The sequence below is a fragment of the Ochotona princeps genome, chromosome 5 (genome assembly GCF_030435755.1).
Source record: "Ochotona princeps isolate mOchPri1 chromosome 5, mOchPri1.hap1, whole genome shotgun sequence".
Taxonomy (NCBI): Eukaryota; Metazoa; Chordata; class Mammalia; order Lagomorpha; family Ochotonidae; genus Ochotona; species Ochotona princeps.
The window spans coordinates 103,831,387-103,859,212 of NC_080836.1; the positions used below are offsets into that span (position 1 = coordinate 103,831,387).

Here is a 27,826-nt window from a genome sequence, read left to right on the forward strand (position 1 = left end):
CGGGCCTGCACAGGAGGCGCTTCCAGAGAACACCTGGAACACCCCACGCCCTATAGTCCAGTGCTCCGAGCCCTGTGATCCCGCGCACAGGGGGTGCGCACAGAGAGTGCCTTCACTCTCCCACGCCCTGTGGTAGCATACCTGTAGGGGATGAGCTGAGAGTGCGCTTTGAATCCACTGGGCCCTGGAAGTGGCGCCCTGAGGTCCAGTGTTCTGGAGACGCACCAAAAGTGCCTTGAAAATTCCCACACCCTGCTACTCCACGCCTGCAGACTCTGATCTCTAGAGGATAGTGCTTGGAGACCCCTCAGCACACTGGTGCCTAGGTCTCTCAAAAAAGAAACACTAACACAATGGGAAGAAATACCAGAAAAGGTAATGATCCAGATGAGAGTGCCAACACCCTACCAATACAGGATCGAAAGCCAATGTCTATTTCGGAGATGCGAGATGAAGACATAGAAGATCTACCAGACAAGGAATTCAAAAAAATAATGTTAAAATATGTCAGAGACAATGAGAAGAATTGGGAGGACTTCAAGGAATTCAAGAACCACATAGCCTCAGAAATACAACAAATGAAAAGTAAAATCCTTGACTTAGAGCACAAAATTGAGAGCCTAACCAACAGAACAAATACAGCAGAAGAGAGGATCTCTGAAACAGAAGACACACAAAACGAACATACCCAGTTCATGAAACAGCTGGAGACAAGTCTGAACAAAGCCAATAAGACCATACAAGAAATGAAAGACAACCTCAGAAAATCAAATATTAGGATTATTGGCCTTCCTGAAGGAGCGGAAAAAGAGTCAGGAATGCAAATGGTGCTCGACGAAATTATACAGGAAAACTTTCAAAACACTTGGAACATGAACCCAGCCCAAATCCAGGACGGTCAGAGGACTCCCAGCAGATATGACCCAAAGCGATCTTCACCCAGACATATGGTGCTCAAGTTCCACTCCAACGAAGACAAAGAAAGAATCCTAAGACAAGTACGAAGCAGAAAAAAGATCACATACCGGGGAAAACCAGTCAGGATCACTGCTGACTTCTCTGAAGAGACTTTACAAGCAAGAAGAGAATGGACAAAGATCTTCCAAATCCTGAATCAGAACAACTGTCAACCAAGAATATTGTACCCAGCAAAGATCTCATTCGTATTTGAGAACGAAATCAAATACTTCCACAGCAAAGAGAAATTAGAAGAATATGCCAGCACAAAACCAGCTCTACAAAATCTCCTTAGAAATGCACTAAATCCAGAAAAAAAGGAGGTGAATCATAAGCAAAGATGGCAAACAGGAAGATCTTCCCACTAAAGTCCATGCAAGGAAGGGCAATTACACAGATATCAACACCCACAAAAACAAGTATGGCAGGGCAAAATCACAACCTCTCAATTTTAACTCTTAACACAAATGGCCTGAACTCACCAATCAAAAGGCATAGATTAACAGAATGGATTATCAAACAGCACCCAACTATCTGTTGCCTACAAGAGACACATCTAACCAGAAGAGATTCGAAGAAGCTGAAAGTGAAAGGTTGGAAACAAATATTTCATGCCAATGGACGAGAAAAAAAGGCTGGGGTAGCTGTCTTAATTTCAGATGATGTGGACTTCAATCTGACACACATCAAAAAGGACAGGGAAGGACATTATAGATTGGTGAAGGGACTGATCCATCAGGAAGTAATTACCATTGTGAACATATATGCACCAAATTCAAACGCACCTAGCTACGTGAAGCAATTACTCACGGACTTAAGGGGAGACATAGATATGCACACAATAATAGTGGGTGATCTTAACACCCCACTAACAACTATAGACAGATCAACAAAACAAAAACTCAACAAAGAAACAACAGAGCTCATACAAACAATAGAACAACTGGACTTGGTTGACATCTATAGAATTTTTTACCCTAAGGCCACAGATTATACATTTTTTTCAGCAGTGCATGGCACCTTCTCCAGGATCGACCACATGATAGGACACAAAGCAAACCTAAATAACTTCAAAAAGATAGGAATCATACCATGTACCCTCTCAGACCACCACGGAATGAAGCTGGAAATCAGCAATTCAAAATGTCCCAGGAAATACAGAAACTCTTGGAGGCTGAACAATATGCTATTAAACGAACAATGGATCAGAGAAGAAATTAAAGATGAGATCAAAAAATTTATGGAAACCAATGAAAACTCTGACACAACATTCCAAAATTTGTGGGACACTGCCAAAGCAGTGCTACGGGGTAAACTCATCGCAATTGGAGCTCATGTCAAGGCCCAAGAGAGGCGCCAAATACAGGAACTAAACACACACCTCCAGGAATTGGAAAAACAACAGCAGAAGAGCCCCACACACAATAGGAAACAAGAAATCATCAAAACAAGGGAGGAAATCAACCAGATAGAAATAAAAAAAACCATACACAAAATCAATGAATCAAAAAGCTGGTTTTTTGAGAAGATAAACAAGATAGACACCCCACTGGCCCGACTGACAAGGAAAAAACAAGAGAAGGCAAGAATTACCAGCATCAAAGATGAAAAAGGCAACATAACAACAGACACCGCATCCATTAAGGCCATAATTAGAAATTACTACAAAGCACTGTACTCCAACAAATCAGAAGATCACCAAGAAATGGAAAAGTTCTTAGACTTCTACCACCTGCCAAAACTTAGCCCAGAGGCAACAAACGACCTGAACAAACCCATAACTGAAGTAGAGATTGAATCAGTGATTAAAGACCTCCCAACAAAGAAAAGCCCAGGCCCAGACGGCTTCACTACAGAATTCTACAAAACATTCCGAACAGAACTGACCCCAATCCTCTACAAACTCTTCAAAACAATAGAAGAAGAGGCAACCCTTCCAAACTCATTCTATGAAGCCAACATTACCTTAATCCCAAAACCAGACAGAGAACTAACAGAGAAGGAAAACTACAGACCTATCTCTTTGATGAACATTGATGCTAAGATTCTCAACAAAATCCTAGCCAACAGAATTCAAAAACACATCAGACAGATCGTTCATCCAGATCAAGTAGGATTCATCCCTGGAATGCAGGGATGGTTCAACATTCGCAAATCCATAAATGTGATACACCACATCCAAAAACTGAAAAACAAGAATCACATGATAGTATCAATAGATGCAGAAAAAGCTTTCGACAAAATCCAACACCACTTCCTACTAAAAACCCTAACCAAGGTAGGCATAGATGGAAAAATCCACAACATAATTAAAGCCATATATGAAAAACCCAACGCCAGCATCATACTGAATGGAGAAAAACTGGAACCCTTCCCACTGAGATCTGGAACAAGACAGGGATGTCCACTTTCTCCACTACTATTCAACATAGTCCTAGAGGTACTCGCTGAGGCCATAAGACAAGAAAAAGAAATCAGAGGAATCCAAATGGGAAACGAAGAAGTCAAACTCTCACTATACGCAGATGATATGATTCTTTATGTAGAAGAGCCAAGAGACTCAATACAGAGACTGCTAGAACTTGTACGAGAGTTTGGTAGAGTGGCAGGGTACAAAATTAATGAACAAAAATCAACAGCCATAGTGTATGCGAACAGCCCCAAGATGGAAAAAGACTTAACCAGCAAGATACCATTCAAAATAACAGAGAAAAGTATGAAATATCTGGGAATAAATCTAACCAAAAATGTAGGAGACTTATTTGAAGAAAACTACAAACTACTTAAAAAAGAAATTGAACAAGACCTCAAAAGATGGAGTAACATCCCATGCTCCTGGATAGGTAAAATCAATATCATTAAAATGTCTATACTGCCAAAAGCAATATATACATTCAACGCAATCCCAATCAAATTGCCCAAAACATTCTTCATGGAACTGGAAACAATGATCCAAAGGTTCATCTGGAAGCACAAAAAACCACGGATAGCTAGAACCATCCTGAAGAACAGAAAGTTAGCAGAGGGAATCACAGTTCCGGACCTCTGGACATACTATAGGGCAGTGGTTATCAAAACAGCGTGGTACTGGCACAAAGATAGAGAGGAAGATCAATGGAGCAGAATAGAAACACCAGAAGGAAACCCACACAGATACAGCCAAATAATCTTTGACAAAAAGACAAACGACAATCCAGGCAAATGGGAAGGTCTGTTCAATAAATGCTGTTGGGACAACTGGTTGATAGCCTGCAGAAACAAAAAAATAGATCCACATCTCTCACCATACACTAAGATCAGATCTAAATGGATAACAGATCTAAACCTACATCCAGAAACCTTCAAACTTTTGGAAGAAAATGTTGGAAACACACTGGAACACTTAGGGGTAGGCCCTCACTTCCTAAAAAAGACTCCAAATGCAGTAGAAATCGAGACCAAAATAAACAATTGGGACCTCATCAAACTAAGAAGCTTCTGTACAGCTAGAGAAACAATCAACAAAGTAAAAAGGCAACCCACAGAATGGGAGAAGATCTTCGCACACGACATAGGTGATAGAGGGCTGATCTCCAGAATATACAAAGAGCTACAAAACAACCAAAATGTCAAAACAAACAAGCCACTCAAGAAATGGGCACGGGAAATGGGCAAACACTTCACAAAGGAACAAACCCAAATGGCAAATAAACATATGAAAAAATGCTCAAGTTCCCTGGCAATAAGGGAAATCCAAATTAAAACATCAATGAGGTACCACCTAACACCAGTAAGACTGGCCCACATGAATAAAAGCACCAACAACACTTGTTGGCGAGGTTGCGGGGAAAAGGGAACCCTACTCCACTGCTGGTGGGGCTGCAGGCTGGTACAGCCTCTATGGAAATCAGTATGGAGAATATTCAAACAACTCAAATTCAACATACCGTATGATCCAGCAATAGCACTCCTAGGAATATATCCAGAACACTTGTTTTATGAGAAACCAACATGCACTCCTATGCTCATAGCAGCACAATCAGTAATTGCAAAAACATGGAAGCAACCAAAATGCCCATCAACAGAGGATTGGATAAGAAAGCTATGGTTCATCTACTCCATGGAATATTACTCAGCTATTAAAAAAAACAAAATGCAGTTCTTTGTGGCCAAATGGGCCAAACTGGAAACCATAATGCTAAGGGAAATGAGCCAATCCCAAAAGGTTAAATACCACATGTTTGCCTTAATTTAAGATGATATGATGTTATATATAACATGTTATGTTTTGAATGTTATATGTTGTGTATAAACTAAGATTGAAGTATAGGTGAGGTGGTCACAGAAGGTGACTGGGAACTCGCATTTACTTTTAACATGTTGGTTACTCATTACTATGTCAATTAATTCCATAATGATGTAAATTTTTGCTGATGGTATGTTGGAGCTTTCAATTGACTGGGATGATGCTCTGCTGGCTCTGTCTTCAGACCAGAGAGGGTATACCTAAGAAGCCGTTGGACTTGACTGGACAATAAGATGCTGGACTCTATGTTTGGTATACGCTTGCAATGGGGGAATCTCAACTGAACTTGAGCTGTGGTTATGCAACAAGGTGGAGGAATCCACCATGGTGGGAGGGTTTGGGGAGGGGTGGGAGAACCCAAGTATCTATGTAATTGTGTCACATAATACAATGTAATTACTGAAGTTAAATAATAAACATATAAAAAAAAAGTTTCTTATATATATATGTTTGAATGCATAATAGAAGCTATTTTATTTCTAACAATTGGTATAGATTTATGAAATTCCTTTTATATTAAAGGTGTTTTGCATGCATTTATGAATAATGTTTAAAAGAAACAAAATCTCGAGGAAGCATTTAGACTCAAAGAGGGGCCTTGATGCAAAGTTTTGGGGTACATTTTCATCAGGAGACATGTGGACAGTGTGTGCTCTTCATTGACTGGGCAGCTGTTCAGGTTGACTCTTGGAAAGCTGGCCATGGCTTTCAGGAAAGCATGGTTTGCTATCCTAATTTGGTCTTCTGTTGAGCAGGTATATGTGGAGAGTGTTCTCAGAGGATATGTGTGTGTGTGTGTGGGCTTGTGTGTGTGTATTTCATGTCATGTATCAAGATGAACCTGAAAGATTTGTCAGCGATGTATTGTGTGAAATTATCCTAGAGTTTATGGTTGGAAATTATATCTAAATTTGTAATAAAATATTTTAAAATAGTAGAGAGACCATTATGCTGAAGAATATTGAACTTGTTTTAATGGGAAGAAAAGGAAGGAACCATTCCCAGTATTACACTGTTTGTTGAGTTCTCTTTCTCTGTGTGTGTGTCCTCCAGGTAAAAAATCATCCCTTACAATCTCTTGCTTAACTCATAATGCCAGGAAGGTGTGTCCTTTCCCATGCAGCAAATATATGCTAATCCTTTGTGGAAACGTACAAGCACGTGTCCAAGTAAATGACATTCATTTCTCATGTTGTCCAAGTTAATCATTAATACACATATATCGATATATATATCTATATATCTCACAGGCAATGATTGACTATGTATATTGCCTATGTGAAAACTCACCCTTTCCTTAGGCAGGTTTTATGTCGGTGTTTCTTCTGCCAACGACAGTTCTCAGCTGAGTCTCCCAGTAGCTGGGTTGCTTGAGCAACAGCTCAGCATACTGTTCTGCAATGAAGACAGGCCTCCTTTCTCTGTGTGTGTGCCTGCTGCTGGCCTCCAGCTTGAGTGAGGCAGGCAAGCTGCTGGTGGTCCCCATGGATGGGAGTCACTGGTTTACCATGCGCTCGGTGGTGGAGAAGCTCATCCGGAGAGGACATGAGCTGGTTGTCGTCATGCCAGAGGTGAGTTGGCAACTGGGACAGTCCCTGAATTGTACAGTGAAGAGCTACAAGACGTCTCACACCCTGGAAGATATGGACCTTGCAATGAAGGATTTTGCTGAAACTCATTGGAAAGTTCGGGAGGACGACATACTCTCTCTTTGGAGTGGTTCAGGATACAAATTTTTCGAACTCATGTTTTCCCATTGTAGGAGTTTGTTTAATGACAAGAAATTAGTGGAGTACTTGAAAGAAAGCTCTTTTGATGCAATTTTTCTGGATCCTTTTGATATGTGTGGCTTAGTGGTTGCCAAATATTTATCACTGCCATCTGTGGTGTTCACCAGGGGAGTATTTTGCCACTATCTTGAAGAAGCTACGCAGTGTCCCCATCCTCTTTCTTATGTTCCAGTGATTCTTTTAGGTTTCTCAGATGTCATGACCTTCAAGGAGAGAGTTTGGAACCATATCATTCACCTTCAAGGGCGTTTATTTTGCCACCATTTTTTCAAAACTGTCTTAGCACTTGCTTCTGAAGTTTTCCCAGAGCCTGTCACACTCTATGACCTCTTCAGCCACACCTCAATCTGGTTGTTAAGAACTGACTTTGTTTTGGATTATCCCAAACCTGTGATGCCCAACATGGTCTACGTGGGTGGCATTAACTGCCATGAGGGGAAACCTTTGTCGAAGGTGAGTTCTAGCTCCTTTAGCCTGGAAGGATTAGCATGCTTTGATATTCTGTTTAAGTAAGAAACCTTGTGTTTGACTGTGATTTGTGATGTAGTGTTATTGTATCTAGCTGACTAATGTGCTTGTGCCAACTGCTTGTTTGTGCGTAAGGCAATGTTGCACACTCTCCTCATTGACTGACTCTATGTGTATGCCTTGAAGTCCTCGTACATTTGTTCCAAGTTGCATATTTAAATAGTAAATTTGGAAAAACAGTAAAAGCAGAGTGTGAAAGATAATTTGCATTTTTGTGCATCCTGACATTTCTAAGGCCGTGCATGAGTTGGATCTCTTGGGAAGAGCAGCCATGGAGGGCAATACACATCTATATCATGGAGGGCAATACACATCTATATTCAAGTTTAAAACAAACAAAATTCTGAAGGAGAAATTCAGATGTCAAAGAAGGGCCTTTGATAAAAAGGCTTGGTTTGCATCCTTTCCACAAATCATGGTTTCATCAGGAGGCATGCGGACAGTGTGTGTTTTTCCTTGTCTGGGCAGCTGTGCCGGATTGGTCTTGGAAAGCGTGTCATGTCAAGCTGGGTTGTGATGAGCATTTCATCTGTCTGTTGAGACAGAGTTGTTGTTGGGTAATGTTTCCTCAATGATGTGTGTGTTAGATGTAGTATGTCAAACCATACATAGAGACTTTACTGAGATCTCCTGTAAGAAAAGATCCTTGTGTCTCCATGTGGGAATTACATCCAAGACTGTGATGAAATACTTGACAGCAGGATGGTGGGGGATCACCATCCTGGAGAACACTGCACTTGCTTGTGGGATGAGAAGCTGGCTGTTCCCTGCTTGCAGGGTGCTGGTGATGTTGGGTGCAGCTGGATGGGGTGAGGTTAGAGCTGTGCAGCTCCGCACAAGTCCTCTGTTCTTGACTGCAGATTTGATGTCTTTGTGTGCTGACAAGATGTGGACAATGCCAACTTTCTTCAGAGATCACACTAGACCCCAGTGTAGGATGTTAGGAAGTCTTTATTTCCCAAGTTTTGTGAAATTAGGTCCTGCTATACCGTGGAGTGGCAATAGTCAGGGGTTTTTAAACTCTCATCCTCCAACCAGGTTGAGAGCCACACAGTACAAACAAGATTTCAAGCAGGAAGAGAGTTACCAGAGCCCAAAATTACAGTTAACTAAGCTACAGGAGGCAGGAGGGAGTGTTAGCAGGAGGCAGCTGCGCGGAACCTTCGAGTCGTTTCTGAACAGTCAGTTCTTGTGAATGTTGCAGAAGCAGGGGTGGGGGGCACTTTTTGCGCCTTCAACGAGCTTGAATGGCTGGAGGGGATGTAAGAAGGGCAGGGTGCAGAACCCCATTACAGATACTTCAGCATGTTCACGAAAAAATGATCAGAGTAAAAGTAATGTGTGTTTTCCTTGGATGTTTCAAAGCTTCTTGTGCATACATTTGGAAGTATAATAAAGGTATCAAATATCCAGTAACTGATGTTTTTGAGATATTTTTATATTTAAAGGAGTATTTATTTATATAGGCTTTTGAAGTGTTCTAGTCTGAAGATTGTACTCTGTCCTTGGAACCTGGGATGCCAGATGCTGCCTGATCAGGGGACCTGTGGGGAGATCAAATACAAAAAGCAGTTGTTGGGGAAAATGCCAGATATATGACTCACAGGTTTTCTTTCTTTTTGTTTCAGTGGTCAAAGAGTAAAATCATGCTTAATATCACTTTCCGAACTCATGCATCAAGCCAGGGAATATTCTCATTAATCCTGTAGAAGGTATAGGAGTCCATACCTCAGCAATATTAATCTTATCTCTCTGTTGGCAGTGATCTCTTTATTGGCAGTGATTTTTTTTTTCTTTTGGACTTTGTGAAAACACACCCTTCCCTTGGGCAGGTTTAAGTTTGTGTTCCTTCTGCTTACCACATGTCTCAGCCCAGACTCCCAGTAGCTGTGTTCCTCTAGATCAGCTCAGCAAATTCTCCAGGAATGAAGGTAGACCTCCTTCCTCTGTGTGTGTGCCTGCTGCTGGCCTCCAGCTTGAGTGAGGCAGGCAAGCTGCTGGTGGTCCCCATGGATGGGAGTCACTGGTTTACCATGCGCTCGGTGGTGGAGAAGCTCATCCGGAGAGGACATGAGCTGGTTGTCGTCATGCCAGAGGTGAGTTGGCAACTGGGACAGTCCCTGAATTGTACAGTGAAGAGCTACAAGACATCTCACACCCTGGAAGATATGGACCTTGCAATGAAGGATTTTGCCGAAACTCATTGGAAAGTTCGGGAGGACGACTTACTCAACATGAAGAATAGTTCAGCATACAACATGTTTGAACTCTTTTTTTCCCACTGTAGGAGTTTGTTTAATGACAAGAAATTAGTGGAGTACTTGAAAGAAAGCTCTTTTGATGCAATTTTTCTGGATCCTTTTGACATGTGTGGCTTAATTGTGGCTAAATATTTATCGCTGCCATCTGTGGTGTTCACCAGGGGAGTATTTTGCCACTATCTTGAAGAAGCTACGCAGTGTCCCCATCCTCTTTCTTATGTTCCAGTTAAGTTTTTAAGCTTCTCAGATGTCATGACGTTCAAGGAGAGAGTTTGGAACCATATCACTCACTTTCGAGAGCGTTTATTTTGCCACCATTTTTTCAAAATTGTCTCAAAACTTGCTTCTGAAGTTCTCCAGGAGCCTGTCACACTCTATGACCTCTTCAGCCACACCTCAATTTGGCTGTTAAGAACTGACTTTATTTTGGAAACTCCCAAACCTGTGATGCCCAACATGGTCTACGTGGGTGGTATTAACTGCCATGAGGGGAAACCTTTGTCAAAGGTGAGTTCTAGCTCCTTTAGCCTGGAAGGATTAGCATGCTTTGATATTCTGTTTAAGTAAGAAACCTTGTGTTTGACTGTGATTTGTGATGTAGTGTTATCGTATCTAGCTGACTAATGTGCTTGTGCCAACTGCTTGTTTGTGGGTAAGGCAATGTTGCAAACTCTCCTCATTGACTGACTCTATGTGTATGCCTTGAAGGCCTCGTACATTTGTTCCAAGTTGCATATTTAAATAGTAAATTTGGAAAAACAGTAAAAGCAGAGTGTGAAAGATAATTTGCATTTTTGCGCATCTTGACATTTCTAAGGAGATTCTATTTGTAGTTTTGTATGCACCTGTGTAAAGGTTATATTTTATTAGCTATGTAAATTTGGTATCAGGATTGGCTTAATAAATTCTATCATAAATTTTTTCCCTGCCAATATATGTTGGAGACATCTTTATAGGTCAAAACATATACCTTTGGAAGGATCATATGAAACTGCAAAGACAACTTTAGATGAACTGAGCGTTCTTGAAACAATTGATTGAGACTAGAGTTCATGTTTTCCTTCTTTTTGCTGTTGTGAGCATATCTGAACTAAACATTCCTAAGCACTTCATTTGTGCTCATTACGTCAGGTTCTTGCTTTCTTCTCTGAAGGCAGAGTGACCATAGTGTCATAGTGTCCAATGTATTATCATGGTGTAAGGTAGTTTGAGACAATTCTTGCCTCTTGTTGCTAAGCCTTGACTTTTATGTAGGAAGTTTGTAGATTTCTGTTCTCTTAGTTTTCTTTGCAAAAACAATGCTTGTAGTTGCCTCAGTATTTACTTCTTATTTCCTAGCTGGCAATCACTTGCATTTCCTAGGTTCTACATGACATAGTCACATAGCATTGCAAAATTTCTAAAATTGTACAATTTGCTTATATATTTAACACTTGTTTATATACCTTCCATATGTTAACAAAGAAGTATTAAGTGACGTGGGATAGATAGCCAAACACATAGCTTCTAGCACATCCTGTAGTGTATTGATACAGTCAGCCTAGATTCATATTTTTATCCAACAAAGTACACAGTAGGAGTTGAACATCCATGTATTTCCATTTTGCAAATAAAAAGACATATGTTTTCTAGTTAGTCATCAACTGAATGGATCACACGTAAAGTTTTTTTCCGCATCCTGAGCAGAGACTTTCATGTAGGCAGGAGAATTTAGACAAGCAGCAGCTAGTTGCTCCCTAAAAAAGAGAAAACCCAACAGACTGATCCACAGAGTGGATTCTGAACATATGCACATAGTAGGCATGCTGTAAGAGCAGGGTGACTTCCAGTCTACTTCCAGTACACATTCTCTGTATGTCTGTAGTAACACCAGACAGCAACATGAGAGGAGGTGTTGCCATCACCGCACTAACACGTATGAACACACAGCATTGTATGAACTAACAAGTATGAACTCACACAAACACACACACACACGTATTGGGAGTTCCAATAACTTACATCCATATTAACCTGCTTGCTCCCATATCAATATTTCTTCAGAATTAGTGCTTAGAAGAGGCTCTGAGATAGAGATGGACTACATCACACCCAACAGAAGACAGAGTGATGAGGGAGTGCAGATGCTAGCTTCAGGGTGGATTTTCACATGTCACTTTAAGGTTAATATTCCTTCGACTGATTCCCATAAGCAGACCATTTGTGATCACAGAACATTCAGGAATCTTAAGACAGGTAGTTGGGTGGTGTAATATCCTAGTTCAGAGGTGGAGAACTTCCTACCAGCAGAGTGAATGTTGCCATGAAATCATTTGGTTTTGCCCTTGCGGAAAACACAGGAAGAAACAGAAAATCAAAAGGTATATAGCATGCTATCTTTTGTTGATTATTTCCTGTGTTCCACACATGATGTTCAAAACATCCAGGTATGCCTAAGAGCAGCAGATCTGCAGTTGAAGCTAAAATCTTCGTTAACCTGAAGGACAGAATCCCTGAGCCATGTGGCAAGAGAGCTGTGAGTGCAGGAAGAGATTCCTGCACAGCCTATTGGGGACAGGGGTTTGTGATGGTGGGGGTCCTCCGCTCTGCTGACTCTGACACGTATTTCTGGTAGAGGGTCCCCGGTGGAACGTTTGACATGAGCTTGCTCCAGAGGAATCTGACTCAGAAACACCAGAGGCAGGTGTGAGCGTGGGAGGGAGGGGCCCCTGTGGCAACTGAGTGCAGGAGGAGTTCCAGAAGCAACGGAGCTTGGAGGTCCTGGGCTTGATTTTGACCCACGCACTCAGGGCACGAATGGGGAATAGCAGAATTTCTCTTGTCATGTCCTGAGTGTGTGGTGCCGGTGACCTCAAGAAATGACCTTGTTCATTCCCTGAAGGTGGCATCTAGCGCCACAGCTTGCTCAGGGAAGCTAGCAGAGATGAGATATTCTTCCAGGTGTTGGCAGAGGTTTATGTAAGTGTCTTTTTGGCCAGCTGATGGGAGTGTGAAAAGTTGTTTTGCTTAAAGTGCAGTGAGATTGCTGTCTTAGGCTTGTCAAGGCCTTGCATGAGTTGGATCTCTTGGGAAGAGCAGCCATGGAGGGCAAGTGGTAAGAGTGCCAGAGGCTGAGCCTGTTCCTTGGGCGTCTCTCCCCTTTGCTCTGATTGATCAGCAGCAAGTGCCACCCAGGTGTTGCGTGCAGCACTGTTCTTTGCCCAGGGGTGGGGCCCTGCTGCTTCCTGAGCCAGCAGAGTTCAGAGAGTTGCATTGGTTCACAGGAGTTGTTCAGAACTAGGGTCAGACACACATCCCTTAATGTTTTGAATAGAATGTGAGCTGCTCAATCATTCAGAGTTTTCAATATGTTAATTACATACAAGGATAATTCAGCATGTTCATGGAAACATTGCAGTAAAATTAACGTGCCTTTTCTTTGAATGTTTAAAAGCCTCCTGTATGTATATTTGAAAGTATGATAAATGTGTTTTTCATCTAGTAAATGACAGAGTTTTCTGCGATTTCTTATATGGTAAAAGAGTATTTTTTCTATATACACATCTATATTCAAGTTTAAAACAAACAAAATTCTGAAGGAGAAATTCGGATGTCAAAGAAGGGTCTTTGATAAAAAGGCTTTGGTTGCATCCTTTCCACAAATCATGGTTTCATCAGGAGGCATGCGGACAGTGTGTGTTTTTCCTTGTCTGGGCAGCTGTGCCGGATCGGTCTTGGAAAGCGTGTCATGTCAAGCTGGGTTGTGATGAGCATTTCATCTGTCTGTTGAGACAGAGTTGTTGTTGGGTAATGTTTCCTCAATGATGTGTGTGTTAGATGTAGTATGTCAAACCCTACATAGAGATTTTACTGAGATCTCCTGTAAGAAAAGATCCTGTGTCTCCATGTGGGAATTACATCCAAGACTGTGATGAAATACTTGACAGCAGGATGGTGGGGGATCACCATCCTGGAGAACACTGCACTTGCTTGTGGGATGAGAAGCTGGCTGTTCCCTGCTTGCAGGGTGCTGGTGATGTTGGGTGCAGCTGGATGGGGTGAGGTTAGAGCTGTGCAGCTCTGCACAAGTCCTCTGTTCTTGACTGCAGATTTGATGTCTTTGTGTGCTGACAAGATGTGGACAATGCCAACTTTCTTCAGTGGTCCAGAGCTTTGCTGTGTGCCCTGTCATGACATTGGTTCTGGGCATGCCATGTTCGCTGGCTTTGTTCCCTGTCATGGGAACATCGGACCCGCAATGTTCACTGGCTTTGTTCCCTTTAGGCATCATTCCTGGATATGCCATGTGCTCTTGCTTTGCGCCCTGTCAGGCATTGGTCTTGGACTTCCTGTGTATACTTGATGGGAACATGTGCTGTATTGCTGCTGGAGTGTGTGTGTGTGTGTGTGTGTGTGTGTGTGTGTGTGTGTTAGCTCCATTTTGTCCAATGTGTAGCTGTCTTTTGGGTTGATCTGGTGTATTCTAGTCTTCTGGTATTACTGTATTGCAACATGTGTCTGATTTCAGATGCTTCAATACCCAGTTGATGTAGATAAGTGCTGTCTTGTTGGGAGTATAGTGTTATCCGTTTCCATCATTTTATCCTCTTCACTGAATTGACATCTGCAGCATTATGCAATGTCCTTACTATTTTTGTTGAATGATTTTTCGCTTGTAGTCAGTGTTATCTGATAAAAGGAGAGCTTCCCTGCTCACATTTGGTTTCCTCTGTGTAGAACACCTGCTTCCATCTCTCAGGTTCAGTTCTGTTTTTTCTCATTACATTTTCTTTTTTTTTTTTTTAAAGATTTATTCATTTCATTACAGCCAGATATACACAGAGGAGGAGAGACAGAGAGGAAGATCTTCCGTCCGATGATTCACTCCCCAAAGTGAGCCTCAACGGGCTGATGCGCGCCGATCCAAAGCCGGGAACCTGGAACCTCTTCCAGGTCTCCCATGTGGGTGCAGAGTCCCAATGCATTGGGCCGTCCTCAACTGCTTTCCCAGGCCACAAGCAGGGAGCTGGATGGGAAGTGGAGCTGCCGGGATTAGAACCGGAGCCCATGTGGGATCCCAGGGCCTTCAAGGCGAGGACTTTAGCCACTAGGCCACGCCGCCGGGCCCTACATTTTCTTTTGCAGGAAGAATGCTGAAGTCTAGTTTTCCTCTCCAGTCAAGCACTCTGTGCTTGAGAATCTAACTGAATTGTAGATATGCAAGTTTGGAAATGGTGAAAAACCCTCATGGAAGTGAATAAGCAGAGTACCATTGTATCAACAGTGATGCGTGTGGACAGTGCATCCACACTAATTGAAACTGCCAAGCTCCAGATCTTGCAATTTGCACTTGGATCTCAATTTCTTTATAAACAAAGCACCTATATAATTCTAGGACAAAAAGTCAATTGAATGTGAACAGATTTCCAATGCGCAGGTTTGTTAAGTAGCATCTCCTTTTCATGTGTATGTGTGTATGTATCCTCAAGGTATAAAAATCAGTGCTTACACTCAGATTGCAGATCTTGTATGTCATTGCTTAGGGTAGCAATTGTTATATAATCTGGCCTGTGAAGGACCCAGGCACTTATTTCAGCAAATTCTCTTCATTTCTCATTGTTCTTTGGAGAAAATCATTGGCTGTGTCATTTTTTTTTCTGGACTATGTGAAAACACGCCCTTTCTGTGGGTGGGTTTTGTGTCTGTTCCTTCTGCCTTTAGTACATAGCTCAGAGTCCAATAACGGTGTTGCTCAGGCTACAACCACATGATGTCCACTGCAATGAGGACAACCCTAATTCCTCTGTGTGTGTGCCTGCTGCTGGCCTCCAGCTTGAGTGAGGCAGGCAAGCTGCTGGTGGTCCCCATGGATGGGAGTCACTGGTTTACCATGCGCTCGGTGGTGGAGAAGCTCATCCGGAGAGGACATGAGCTGGTTGTCGTCATGCCAGAGGTGAGTTGGCAACTGGGACAGTCCCTGAATTGTACAGTGAAGAGCTACAAGACGTCTCACACCCTGGAAGATATGGACCTTGCAATGAAGGATTTTGCTGAAACTCATTGGAAAGTTCGGGAGGACGACATACTCTCTCTTTGGAGTGGTTCAGGATACAAATTTTTCGAACTCATGTTTTCCCATTGTAGGAGTTTGTTTAATGACAAGAAATTAGTGGAGTACTTGAAAGAAAGCTCTTTTGATGCAATTTTTCTGGATCCTTTTGATATGTGTGGCTTAGTGGTTGCCAAATATTTATCACTGCCATCTGTGGTGTTCACCAGGGGAGTATTTTGCCACTATCTTGAAGAAGCTACGCAGTGTCCCCATCCTCTTTCTTATGTTCCAGTGATTCTTTTAGGTTTCTCAGATGTCATGACCTTCAAGGAGAGAGTTTGGAACCATATCATTCACCTTCAAGGGCGTTTATTTTGCCACCATTTTTTCAAAACTGTCTTAGCACTTGCTTCTGAAGTTTTCCCAGAGCCTGTCACACTCTATGACCTCTTCAGCCACACCTCAATCTGGTTGTTAAGAACTGACTTTGTTTTGGATTATCCCAAACCTGTGATGCCCAACATGGTCTACGTGGGTGGCATTAACTGCCATGAGGGGAAACCTTTGTCAAAGGTGAGTTCTAGCTCCTTTAGCCTGGAAGGATTAGCATGCTTTGATATTCTGTGTAAATAACAAACCTTGTGTTTGACTGTGATTTGTAATGTAGTGTTATCGTATCTAGCTGACTAATGTGCTTGTGCCAACTGCTTGTTTGTGCGTAAGGCAATGTTGAAAACTCTCCTCATTGATTGACTCTATGTGTATGCCTTGAAGTCCTTGTACATTTGTTCCAAGTTGCATATTTAAATAGTAAATTTGGAAAAACAGTAAAAGCAGAGTGTGAAAGATAATTTGCATTTTTGCGCATCCTGACATTTCTAAGGAGATTCTATTTGTAGTTTTGTATGCACCTGTGTAAAGGTTATATTTTATTAGCTATGTAAATTTGGTATCAGGATGGGCTTAATAAATTCTATCATAAATTTTTTCCCTGCCAATATATTGGAGACATCTTTATAGGTCAAAACATATACCTTTGGAAGGATCATATGAAACTGCAAAGACAACTTTAGATGAACTGAGCGCTCTTGAAACAATTGATTGAGGCTAGAGTTCATGTTTTCCTTCTTTTTGCTGTTGTGAGCATATCTGAACTAAACATTCCTAAGCACTTCATTTGTGCTCATTACGTCAGGTTCTTGCTTTCTTCTCTGAAGGCAGAGTGACCATAGTGTCATAGTGTCCAATGTATTATCATGGTGTAAGGTAGTTTGAGACAATTCTTGCCTCTTGTTGCTAAGCCTTGACTTTCATGTAGGAAGTTTGTAGATTTCTGTTCTCTTAGTTTTCTTTGCAAAAACAATGCTTGTAGTTGCCTCAGTATTTACTTCTTATTTCCTAGCTGGCAATCACTTGCATTTCCTAGGTTCTACATGACATAGTCACATAGCATTGCAAAATTTCTAAAATTGTACAATTTGCTTATATATTTAACACTTGTTTATATACCTTCCACATGTTAACAAAAAAGTATTAAGTGACGTGGGATAGATAGCCAAACACATAGCTTCTAGCACATCCTGTAGTGTATTGATACAGTCAGCCTAGATTCATATTTTTATCCAACAAAGTACACAGTAGGAGTTGAACATCCATGTATTTCCATTTTGCAAATAAAAAGACATATGTTTTCTAGTTAGTCATCAACTGAATGGATCACACGTAAAGTTTTTTTCTGCATCCTGAGCAGAGACTTTCATGTAGGCAGGAGAATTTAGACAAGCAGCAGCTAGTTGCTCCCTAAAAAAGAGAAAACCCAACAGACTGATCCACAGAGTGGATTCTGAACATATGCACATAGTAGGCATGCTGTAAGAGCAGGGTGACTTCCAGTCTACTTCCAGTACACATTCTCTGTATGTCTGTAGTAACACCAGACAGCAACATGAGAGGAGGTGTTGCCATCACCGCACTAACACGTATGAACACACAGCATTGTATGAACTAACAAGTATGAACTCACACAAACACACACACACACGTATTCGGAGTTCCAATAGCCTACATCCATATTAACCTTGCTCCCATATCAATATTTCTTCAGAATTAGTGCTTAGAAGAGGCTCTGAGATAGAGATGGACTACATCACACCCAACAGAAGACAGAGTGATGAGGGAGTGCAGATGCTAGCTTCAGGGTGGATTTTCACATGTCACTTTAAGGTTAATATTCCTTCGACTGATTCCCATAAGCAGACCATTTGTGATCACAGAACATTCAGGAATCTTAAGACAGGTAGTTGGGTGGTGTAATATCCTAGTTCAGAGGTGGAGAACTTCCTACCAGCAGAGTGAATGTTGCCATGAAATCATTTGGTTTTGCCCTTGTGGAAAACACAGGGAGAAACAGAAAATCAAAAGGTATATAGCATGCTATCTTTTGTTGATTATTTCCTGTGTCCCACACATGATGTTCAAAACATCCAGGTATGCCTAAGAGCAGCAGATCTGCAGTTGAAGCTAAAATCTTCGTTAACCTGAAGGACAGAATCCCTGAGCCATGTGGCAAGAGAGCTGTGAGTGCAGGAAGAGATTCCTGCACAGCCTATTGGGGACAGGGGTTTGTGATGGTGGGGGTCCTCCGCTCTGCTGACTCTGACACGTATTTCTGGTAGAGGGTCCCTGGTGGAACGTTTGACATGAGCTTGCTCCAGAGGAATCTGACTCAGAAACACCAGAGGCAGGTGTGTGCGTGGGAGGGAGGGGCCCCTGTGGCAACTGAGTGCAGGAGGAGTTCCAGAAGCAACGGAGCTTGGAGGTCCTGGGCTTGATTTTGACCCACGCACTCAGGGCACGAATGGGGAATAGCAGAATTTCTCTTGTCATGTCCTGAGTGTGTGGTGCCGGTGACCTCAAGAAATGACCTTGTTCATTCCCTGAAGGTGGCATCTAGCGCCACAGCTTGCTCAGGGAAGCTAGCAGAGATGAGATATTCTTCCAGGTGTTGGCAGAGGTTTATGTAAGTGTCTTTTTGGCCAGCTGATGGGAGTGTGAAAAGTTGTTTTGCTTAAAGTGCAGTGAGATTGCTGTCTTAGGCTTGTTAAGGCCTTGCATGAGTTGGATCTCTTGGGAAGAGCAGCCATGGAGGGCAAGTGGTAAGAATGCCAGAGGCTGAGCCTGTCCCTTTGGCGTCTCTCCCCTTTGCTCTGATTGATCAGCAGCAAGTGCCACCCAGGTGTTGCGTGCAGCACTGTTCTTTGCCCAGGGGTGGGGCCTTGCTGCTTCCTGAGCCAGCAGAGTTCAGAGAGGTGCATTGGTTCACAGGAGTTGTTCAGAACTAGGGTCAGACACACATCCCTTAATGTTTTGAATAGAATGTGAGCTGCTCAATCATTCAGAGTTTTCAATATGTTAATTACATACAAGGATAATTCAGCATGTTCATGGAAACATTGCAGTAAAATTAACGTGCCTTTTCTTTGAATGTTTAAAAGCCTCCTGTATGTATATTTGAAAGTATGATAAATGTGTTTTTCATCTAGTAAATGACAGAGTTTTCTGCGATTTCTTATATGGTAAAAGTATTTTTTCTATATACACATCTATATTCAAGTTTAAAACAAACAAAATTCTGAAGGAGAAATTCGGATGTCAAAGAAGGGCCTTTGATAAAAAGGATTGGTTTGCATCCTTTCCACAAATCATGATTTCATCAGGAGGCATGCGGACAGTGTGTGTTTTTCCTTGTCTGGGCAGCTGTGCCGGATCGGTCTTGGAAAGCGTGTCATGTCAAGCTGGGTTGTGATGAGCATTTCATCTGTCTGTTGAGACAGAGTTGTTGTTGGGTAATGTTTCCTCAGTGATGTGTGTGTTAGATGTAGTATGTCAAACCCTACATAGAGATTTTACTGAGATCTCCTGTAAGAAAAGATCCTTGTGTCTCCATGTGGGAATTACATCCAAGACTGTGATGAAATACTTGACAGCAGGATGGTGGGGGATCACCATCCTGGAGAACACTGCACTTGCTTGTGGGATGAGAAGCTGGCTGTTCCCTGCTTGCAGGGTGCTGGTGATGTTGGGTGCAGCTGGATGGGGTGAGGTTAGAGCTGTGCAGCTCTGCACAAGTCCTCTGTTCTTGACTGCAGATTTGATGTCTTTGTGTGCTGACAAGATGTGGACAATGCCAACTTTCTTCAGTGGTCCAGAGCTTTGCTGTGTGCCCTGTCATGACATTGGTTCTGGGCATGCCATGTTCGCTGGCTTTGTTCCCTGTCATGGGAACATCGGACCCGCAATGTTCACTGGCTTTGTTCCCTTTAGGCATCATTCCTGGATATGCCATGTGCTCTTGCTTTGCGCCCTGTCAGGCATTGGTCTTGGACTTCCTGTGTATACTTGATGGGAACATGTGCTGTATTGCTGCTGGAGTGTGTGTGTGTGTGTGTGTGTGTGTGTTAGCTCCATTTTGTCCAATGTGTAGCTGTCTTTTGGGTTGATCTGGTGTATTCTAGTCTTCTGGTATTACTGTATTGCAACATGTGTCTGATTTCAGATGCTTCAATACCCAGTTGATGTAGATAAGTGCTGTCTTGTTGGGAGTATAGTGTTATCCGTTTCCATCATTTTATCCTCTTCACTGGATTGACATCTGCATCATTATGCAATGTCCTTACTATTTTTGTTGAATGATTTTTCGCTTGTAGTCAGTGTTATCTGATAAAAGGAGAGCTTCACTGCTCACATTTGGTTTCCTCTGTGTAGAACACCTGCTTCCATCTCTCAGGTTCAGTTCTGTTTTTTCTCATTACATTTTCTTTTTTTTTTTTTAAAGATTTATTCATTTCATTACAGCCAGATATACACAGAGGAGGAGAGACAGAGAGGAAGATCTTCCGTCCGATGATTCACTCCCCAAAGTGAGCCTCAACGGGCCGATGCGCGCCGATCCAAAGCTGGGAACCTGGAACCTCTTCCAGGTCTCCCACGTGGGTGCAGAGTCCCAATGCATTGGGCCGTCCTCAACTGCTTTCTCAGGCCACAAGCAGGGAGCTGGATGGGAAGTGGAGCTGCCGGGATTAGAACCGGAGCCCATATGGGATCCCGGGGTGTTCAAGGCGAGGACTTTAGCCACTAGGCCACGCCGCCGGGCCCTACATTTTCTTTTGCAGGAAGAATGCTGAAGTCTAGTTTTCCTCTCCAGTCAAGCACTCTGTGCTTGAGAATCTAACTGAATTGTAGATATGCAAGTTTGGAAATGGTGAAAAACCCTCATGGAAGTGAATAAGCAGAGTACCATTGTATCAACAGTGATGCGTGTGGACAGTGCATCCACACTAATTGAAACTGCCAAGCTCCAGATCTTGCAATTTGCACTTGGATCTCAATTTCTTTATAAACAAAGCACCTATATAATTCTAGGACAAAAAGTCAATTGAATGTGAACAGATTTCCAATGCGCAGGTTTGTTAAGTAGCATCTCCTTTTCATGTGGATGTGTGTATGTATCCTCAAGGTATAAAAATCAGTGCTTACACTCAGATTGCAGATCTTGTATGTCATTGCTTAGGGTAGCAATTGTTATATAATCTGGCCTGTGAAGGACCCAGGCACTTATTTCAGCAAATTCTCTTCATTTCTCATTGTTCTTTGGAGAAAATCATTGGCTGTGTCATTTTTTTTTCTGGACTATGTGAAAACACGCCCTTTCTGTGGGTGGGTTTTGTGTCTGTTCCTTCTGCCTTTAGTACATAGCTCAGAGTCCAATAACGGTGTTGCTCAGGCTACAACCACATGATGTCCACTGCAATGAGGACAACCCTAATTCCTCTGTGTGTGTGCCTGCTGCTGGCCTCCAGCTGGAGTGAGGCAGGCAAGCTGCTGGTGGTCCCCATGGATGGGAGTCACTGGTTTACCATGCACTCCGTGGTGGAGAAGCTCATCCAGAGAGGACATGAGCTGGTTGTCGTCATGCCAGAGGTGAGTTGGCAACTGGGACAGTCCCTGAATTGTACAGTGAAGAGCTACAAGACGTCTCACACCCTGGAAGATATGGACCGTGTGTTCATGGATTTTGCCAGATTTCAATGGAAAGTTCGAGAGGACAACTTATTTAACCTTAACAAGGGTCCATTGTACAATTTGTTTGAACTCTTCTTTTCCCATTGTAGGAGTTTGTTTAATGACAAGAAATTAGTGGAGTACTTGAAAGAAAGCTCTTTTGATGCAATTTTTCTGGATCCTTTTGACATGTGTGGCTTAGTGGTTGCCAAATATTTATCACTGCCATCTGTGGTGTTCGCCAGGGGAGTATTTTGCCACTATCTTGAAGAAGCTACGCAGTGTCCCCATCCTCTTTCTTATGTTCCTAGAAGTTTGTTAAGATTCACGGATGTCATGACCTTCAAGGAGAGAGTTTGGAACCACATCACTCACTTTCAAGAGCGTTTATTTTGCCACCATTTTTTCAAAACTGTCTTAGCACTTGCTTCTGAAGTTTTCCCAGAGCCTGTCACACTCTATGACCTCTTCAGCTACACCTCAGTCTGGTTGTTAAGAACTGACTTTGTGTTTGATTATCCCAAACCTGTGATGCCCAACATGGTCTACGTGGGTGGCATTAACTGCCATGAGGGGAAACCTTTGTCAAAGGTGAGTTCTAGCTCCTTTAGCCTGGAGGGAGTAATGTTTTTGGTTTATATTGAAGAAAAACTGTTCAGCTGTGATTTGTGATTACTTTAATTGTTTTAGTTTGAGAAAATGTCCTGTGTGGATTTCTTATTTGGAGCATTAAACATTGTAAAGCTTTCCTCATTGACATGCATGTGTGGCACTTCACCTCACTTTATGAATATTCAACCAGCACTTAAAAATGCTAGTTTTAGAAAATATATGAAGAAATACACTGTGACATACAATTATATGTGGGTTACCCAGACAACCTTTGAAAATTCTATCAGTACTTTTTGCATGTGTTTATTGTTTAGATTTATATATGTGACGTGAATTTCCATGCCTGTCTCATTAAAACAATGTGTGATATCAGAATAGATATAATGACTAGTTTTCATTTGCAATTTGTACTTGCCTACTAATAGACACTCATATGTACACAACATACAGATTTGGTATGGTCTTATAGACAACAGGATATCTTCAAGGAATCATTAATGATATCTATTCACATAGCTCTCTCTTCCTGATGCAAAATTGTCCAGAACATTCCTACATCCTTCTTTTGTGCACAGCTGTGCTCAGAGTCTTTCATGCACTTGCCTTTTTTTTTTTTCCAGAGGGAGAGCCAGCTCCACAGTCACAATGTCCAATGCATTTATCACAGTGTAAACAAGTTCAGGAACTTCTTCACAATTGTTGATGCCATGCAAAAAGTAATAAACACCCAAATAACCCTGGCAGAAAACCGGCTCCCCACCCCTGCAGAAAGCACCTCATTAACCTGAAGGACAGAACCCCTGAGCCATGTGGCAAGAGAGCTGTGAGTGCAGGAAGAGATTCCTGCACAGCCTATTGGGGACAGGGGTTTGTGATGGTGGGGGTCCTCCGCTCTGCTGACTCTGACACGTGTTTCTGGTAGAGGGTCCCCGGTGGAACGTTTGACATGAGCTTGCTCCAGAGGAATCTGACTCAGAAACACCAGAGGCAGGTGTGAGCGTGGGAGGGAGGGGCCCCTGTGGCAACTGAGTGCAGGAGGAGTTCCAGAAGCAACGGAGCTTGGAGGTCCTGGGCTTGATTTTGACCCACGCACTCAGGGCACGAATGGGGAATAGCAGAATTTCTCTTGTCATGTCCTGAGTGTGTGGTGCCGGTGACCTCAAGAAATGACCTTGTTCATTCCCTGAAGGTGGCATCTAGCGCCACAGCTTGCTCAGGGAAGCTAGCAGAGATGAGATATTCTTCCAGGTGTTGGCAGAGGTTTATGTAAGTGTCTTTTTGGCCAGCTGATGGGAGTGTGAAAAGTTGTTTTGCTTAAAGTGCAGTGAGATTGCTGTCTTAGGCTTGTTAAGGCCTTGCATGAGTTGGATCTCTTGGGAAGAGCAGCCATGGAGGGCAAGTGGTAAGAGTGCCAGAGGCTGAGCCTGTTCCTTGGGCGTCTCTCCCCTTTGCTCTGATTGATCAGCAGCAAGTGCCACTCAGGTGTTGCGTGCAGCACTGTTCTTTGCCCAGGGGTGGGGCCTTGCTGCTTCCTGAGCTGGCCAATATCAGGGAGGTGCATTGGCTCATGGTTGGTGTTTAGAACTAGGGTCAGATACACATCCCTTATTTATATGAATAGAATATGAGTCACTCAGTCATTCAGAGTTTTCAATATATTGGTTACACTTAAGGATACTGTTGTGGGGTACTAAAGAGATCACAGTAGACCCCAGTGTAAGATGTTAGGAAGTGTTTATTTCCCAAGTTTTGTGAAATTAGGTCCTGCTATACCGTGGAGTGGCAATAGTCAGGGGTTTTTAAGCTCTCATCCTCCAACCAGGTTGAGAGCCACACAGTACAAACAAGATTTCAAGCAGGAAGAGCGTTACCAGAGCCCAAAATTACAGTTAAGTAAGCTACAGGAGGCAGGAGCGAGTGTTAGCAGGAGGCAGCTGCGCGGAACTTTCGAGTCGTTTCTGAACAGTCAGTTCTTGTGAATGTTGCAGAAGCAGGGGTGGGGGGCACTTTTTGCGCCTTCAACGAGCTTGAATGGCTGGAGGGGATGTAAGAAGGGCAGGGTGCAGAACCCCATTACAGATACTTCAGCATGTTCACGAAAAAATGATCAGAGTAAAAGTAATGTGTGTTTTCCTTGGATGTTTCAAAGCTTTTTGTGCATACATTTGGAAGTATAATAAAGGTATCAAATATCCAGTAACTGATGTTTTTGAGATATTTTTATATTTAAAGGAGTATTTATTTATATAGGCTTTTGAAGTGTTCTAGTCTGAAGATTGTACTCTGTCCTTGGAACCTGGGATGCCAGATGCTGCCTGATCAGGGGACCTGTGGGGAGATCAAATACAAAAAGCAGTTGTTGGGGCAAATGCCAGATATGTGACTCACAGGTTTTCTTTCTTTTTGTTTCAGTGGTCAAAGAGTAAAATCATGCTTAATATCACTTTCCGAACTCATGCATCAAGCCAGGGAATATTCTCATTAATCCTGTAGAAGGTATAGGAGTCCACACCTCAGCAATATTAACCTTATCTCTCTGCTGGCAGTGAGCTCTTATTGGCAGTGATTTTTTTTCTTTTGGACTTTGTGAAAACACACCCTTCCCTTGGGCAGGTTTAAGTTTGTGTTCCTTCTGCTTACCACATGTCTCAGCCCAGACTCCCAGTAGCTGTGTTCCTCTAGATCAGCTCAGCAAATTCTCCAGGAATGAAGGTAGACCTCCTTCCTCTGTGTGTGTGCCTGCTGCTGGCCTCCAGCTTGAGTGAGGCAGGCAAGCTGCTGGTGGTCCCCATGGATGGGAGTCACTGGTTTACCATGCGCTCTGTCCTGGAGAAGCTCATCCAGAGAGGACATGAGCTGGTTGTCGTCATGCCAGAGGTGAGTTGGCAACTGGGACAGTCCCTGAATTGTACAGTGAAGAGCTACAAGACGTCTCACACCCTGGAAGATATGGACCGTGAGTTCAAGGCTTTTGCCAAAACTCAATGGAAAGTTCGGGAGGACGACTTACTCAACATGAAGAATAGTTCAGCATACAACATGTTTGAACTCTTTTTTTCCCACTGTAGGAGTTTGTTTAATGACAAGAAATTAGTGGAGTACTTGAAAGAAAGCTCTTTTGATGCAATTTTTCTGGATCCTTTTGATATGTGTGGCTTAGTGGTTGCCAAATATTTATCGCTGCCATCTGTGGTGTTCACCAGGGGAGTATTTTGCCACTATCTTGAAGAAGCTACGCAGTGTCCCCATCCTCTTTCTTATGTTCCAGTTAAGTTTTTAAGCTTCTCAGATGTCATGACGTTCAAGGAGAGAGTTTGGAATCATATCACTCACTTTCGTGAGCGTTTATTTTGCCACCACTTTTTCAAAACTGTCTCAGAACTTGCTTCTGAAGTTTTCCCAGAGCCTGTCACACTCTATGACCTCTTCAGCCACACCTCAATTTGGCTGTTAAGAACTGACTTTATTTTGGAAACTCCCAAACCTGTGATGCCCAACATGGTCTACGTGGGTGGCATTAACTGCCATGAGGGGAAACCTTTGTCAAAGGTGAGTTTTAGCTCCTTTAGCCTGGAAGGATTAGCATGCTTTGATATTCTGTTTAAGTAAGAAACCTTGTGTTTGACTGTGATTTGTGATGTAGTGTTATCGTATCTAGCTGACTAATGTGCTTGTGCCAACTGCTTGTTTGTGCGTAAGGCAATGTTGCACACTCTCCTCTTTGATTGACTCTATGTGTGTGTGCTTGATGTCATTGTACATAAGTTTCAAGCTGCATTGTAAAATACTGGATTTGGAAAAACAGTGAGAAGCAGAGTGTGAAGGATCGTTTCCATGTTTTCTTATCTTGGCATACTTAGAAAATTCTCTTGGTAGTTTTGTATGTGTCTACGAATAGTTTGTTTATTCTTAACACATGTATTTACAACTGTTGGATTGGAGAGTATTTGGTATCGGGATGGGCTGATTGTATTTTTTTTCTGCTTCCTGTGAACATGAGCGCTTGCTAGGTATGGAATTTTAAGTGCAGTATCTTTCTGTTACGATCTGGATTGTGTCTCTCCATTCTGTCCTAGTGTAGGGTTTCTGATGAGAAATCGGCTGTATTTCTGATTGGAGAACCTTTAAGGTAATTGATTGTTTCTCATGTGCACATTTTAGGATCTTTAGGTTTATGCGTGGGATGTTGTCTATAATGTGCTGTCGTGAAGAGCTTTCTGGGTCGTCCCTTGCGGAGTCGTCTGTGCTTCCTATGCTTAGACATGCCTTTCCTCCTCCATATTTGGGGATTTTTTTCAGTGATAATGTCACTGGGTAGGACTTTTGATCTTTCTCTTTCCTCTCATGCGTGCAGGAGCCCCTCAGACACGCACGCTAGGTCATGTGATGACATCACATATTGCTCAGATGTTTTGTTGGATTTTCTCATGTCTTGTCATTTTTATCCAGTTGAGGTTTTCCCAAAGAATTATCTTCTAGCTCCAAATTATTTCTTCTGTGTCACCGAATGGTTGTTGAGACTTTACACTATGTTTTCATTTTGTATGTGGAATTCTTCACTATTGCTATTTCAGTTTGATTTCTCTTTAGAATTTTAATCTCATAGGAGAACATTTCACTCATGTTGGATATGGATTTTCTTAAATCCTTTATCTACTTGTACTCTAATGATCATTTTTAAAAGCATATTTTCTGGCATTTCATCAAGTTCTTTTTTAAGATTCATTTTATTTTTATTAGAAAGTCAAATATACAGAGAGGAAGATCTTTCATCTGCTGATTCAGCCACAAAGCTGGAGAGGAGCCAATCCGAAGCCAGGAGGCAGGAGTTTCTTCCAGGTCTGCCACACAGGTGCAGTGTTCCAAGGCTTTGGGCCGTCCACGACTGCTTTTCCAGGCCACAAGCAGGGAGCTGAATGTGAAGCGGGGTCGCCGGGATTAGAACTGGTTCCCATATGGGATCTGGACGCTTGCAAGCCGAGGACTTTAGCTACTAGGCTACAACATGGACCAAGTTCTTTTTTAAGAGTTATTTTTTTATTGGAAAGACAGATTTACAGAGAGAAGGAGAGACAGAGAGGAAGATCTCCATCTGCTGCTTTACTCTCCAAAAGACTGCAGCAGCCAGATCAGAGTGATTCGAGACTTGGAACCAGGAGCTTCCTCCTGGTCTCCCACCTGGGTGCAGGGGCCCAAGCACTTGAGTCATTCTCTACTGCTTTCCCAGGCCATTACGCAAAGAGATGTGCAGGAAGTGAAGCAGCTGGGTAATGAACTGGTGCCTCTATGGGATGCTGGTGCC

The 27,826-nt window shown here is 42.5% G+C and overlaps 2 protein-coding genes across 5 annotated transcripts in view; both read left to right on the forward strand.

Annotated features, from left to right (window-relative positions):
• The window catches only part of LOC101533137 (UDP-glucuronosyltransferase 1-6), a 181,184-nt gene that overhangs the window by 6,155 nt on the left and 147,203 nt on the right, over positions 1 to 27,826 (forward strand). Inside the window, exon 1 of one of the 4 annotated variants that reach the window (XM_058665143.1) lies at positions 6,581 to 7,485. The exons of 1 other annotated variant lie outside the window; for it this stretch is intronic. In XM_058665143.1, the coding sequence (XP_058521126.1) occupies positions 6,643 to 7,485 (843 nt within the window). In that variant the 5' untranslated portion in view covers positions 6,581 to 6,642. Of the gene's footprint in view, positions 1 to 6,580; positions 7,486 to 9,470; positions 10,329 to 21,648; positions 22,504 to 27,826 lie in introns of those variants that run through there. 2 more of the 4 variants (XM_058665145.1, XM_058665141.1) reach the window with 2 other exon arrangements.
• LOC131480405 (UDP-glucuronosyltransferase 1A9-like) lies at positions 15,551 to 16,500 on the forward strand. The gene has a single exon (XM_058665147.1). The coding sequence runs from the start codon at positions 15,568 to 15,570 to the stop codon at positions 16,483 to 16,485; it is 918 nt and encodes a 305-aa protein (XP_058521130.1). The 5' UTR covers positions 15,551 to 15,567; the 3' UTR covers positions 16,486 to 16,500.

Coding starts and splice junctions, on each gene's coding strand:
- LOC131480405 (XM_058665147.1), top strand. CDS start 15,568: ATGATGTCCACTGCAATGAGGACAACCCTAATTCCTCTGTGTGTGTGC.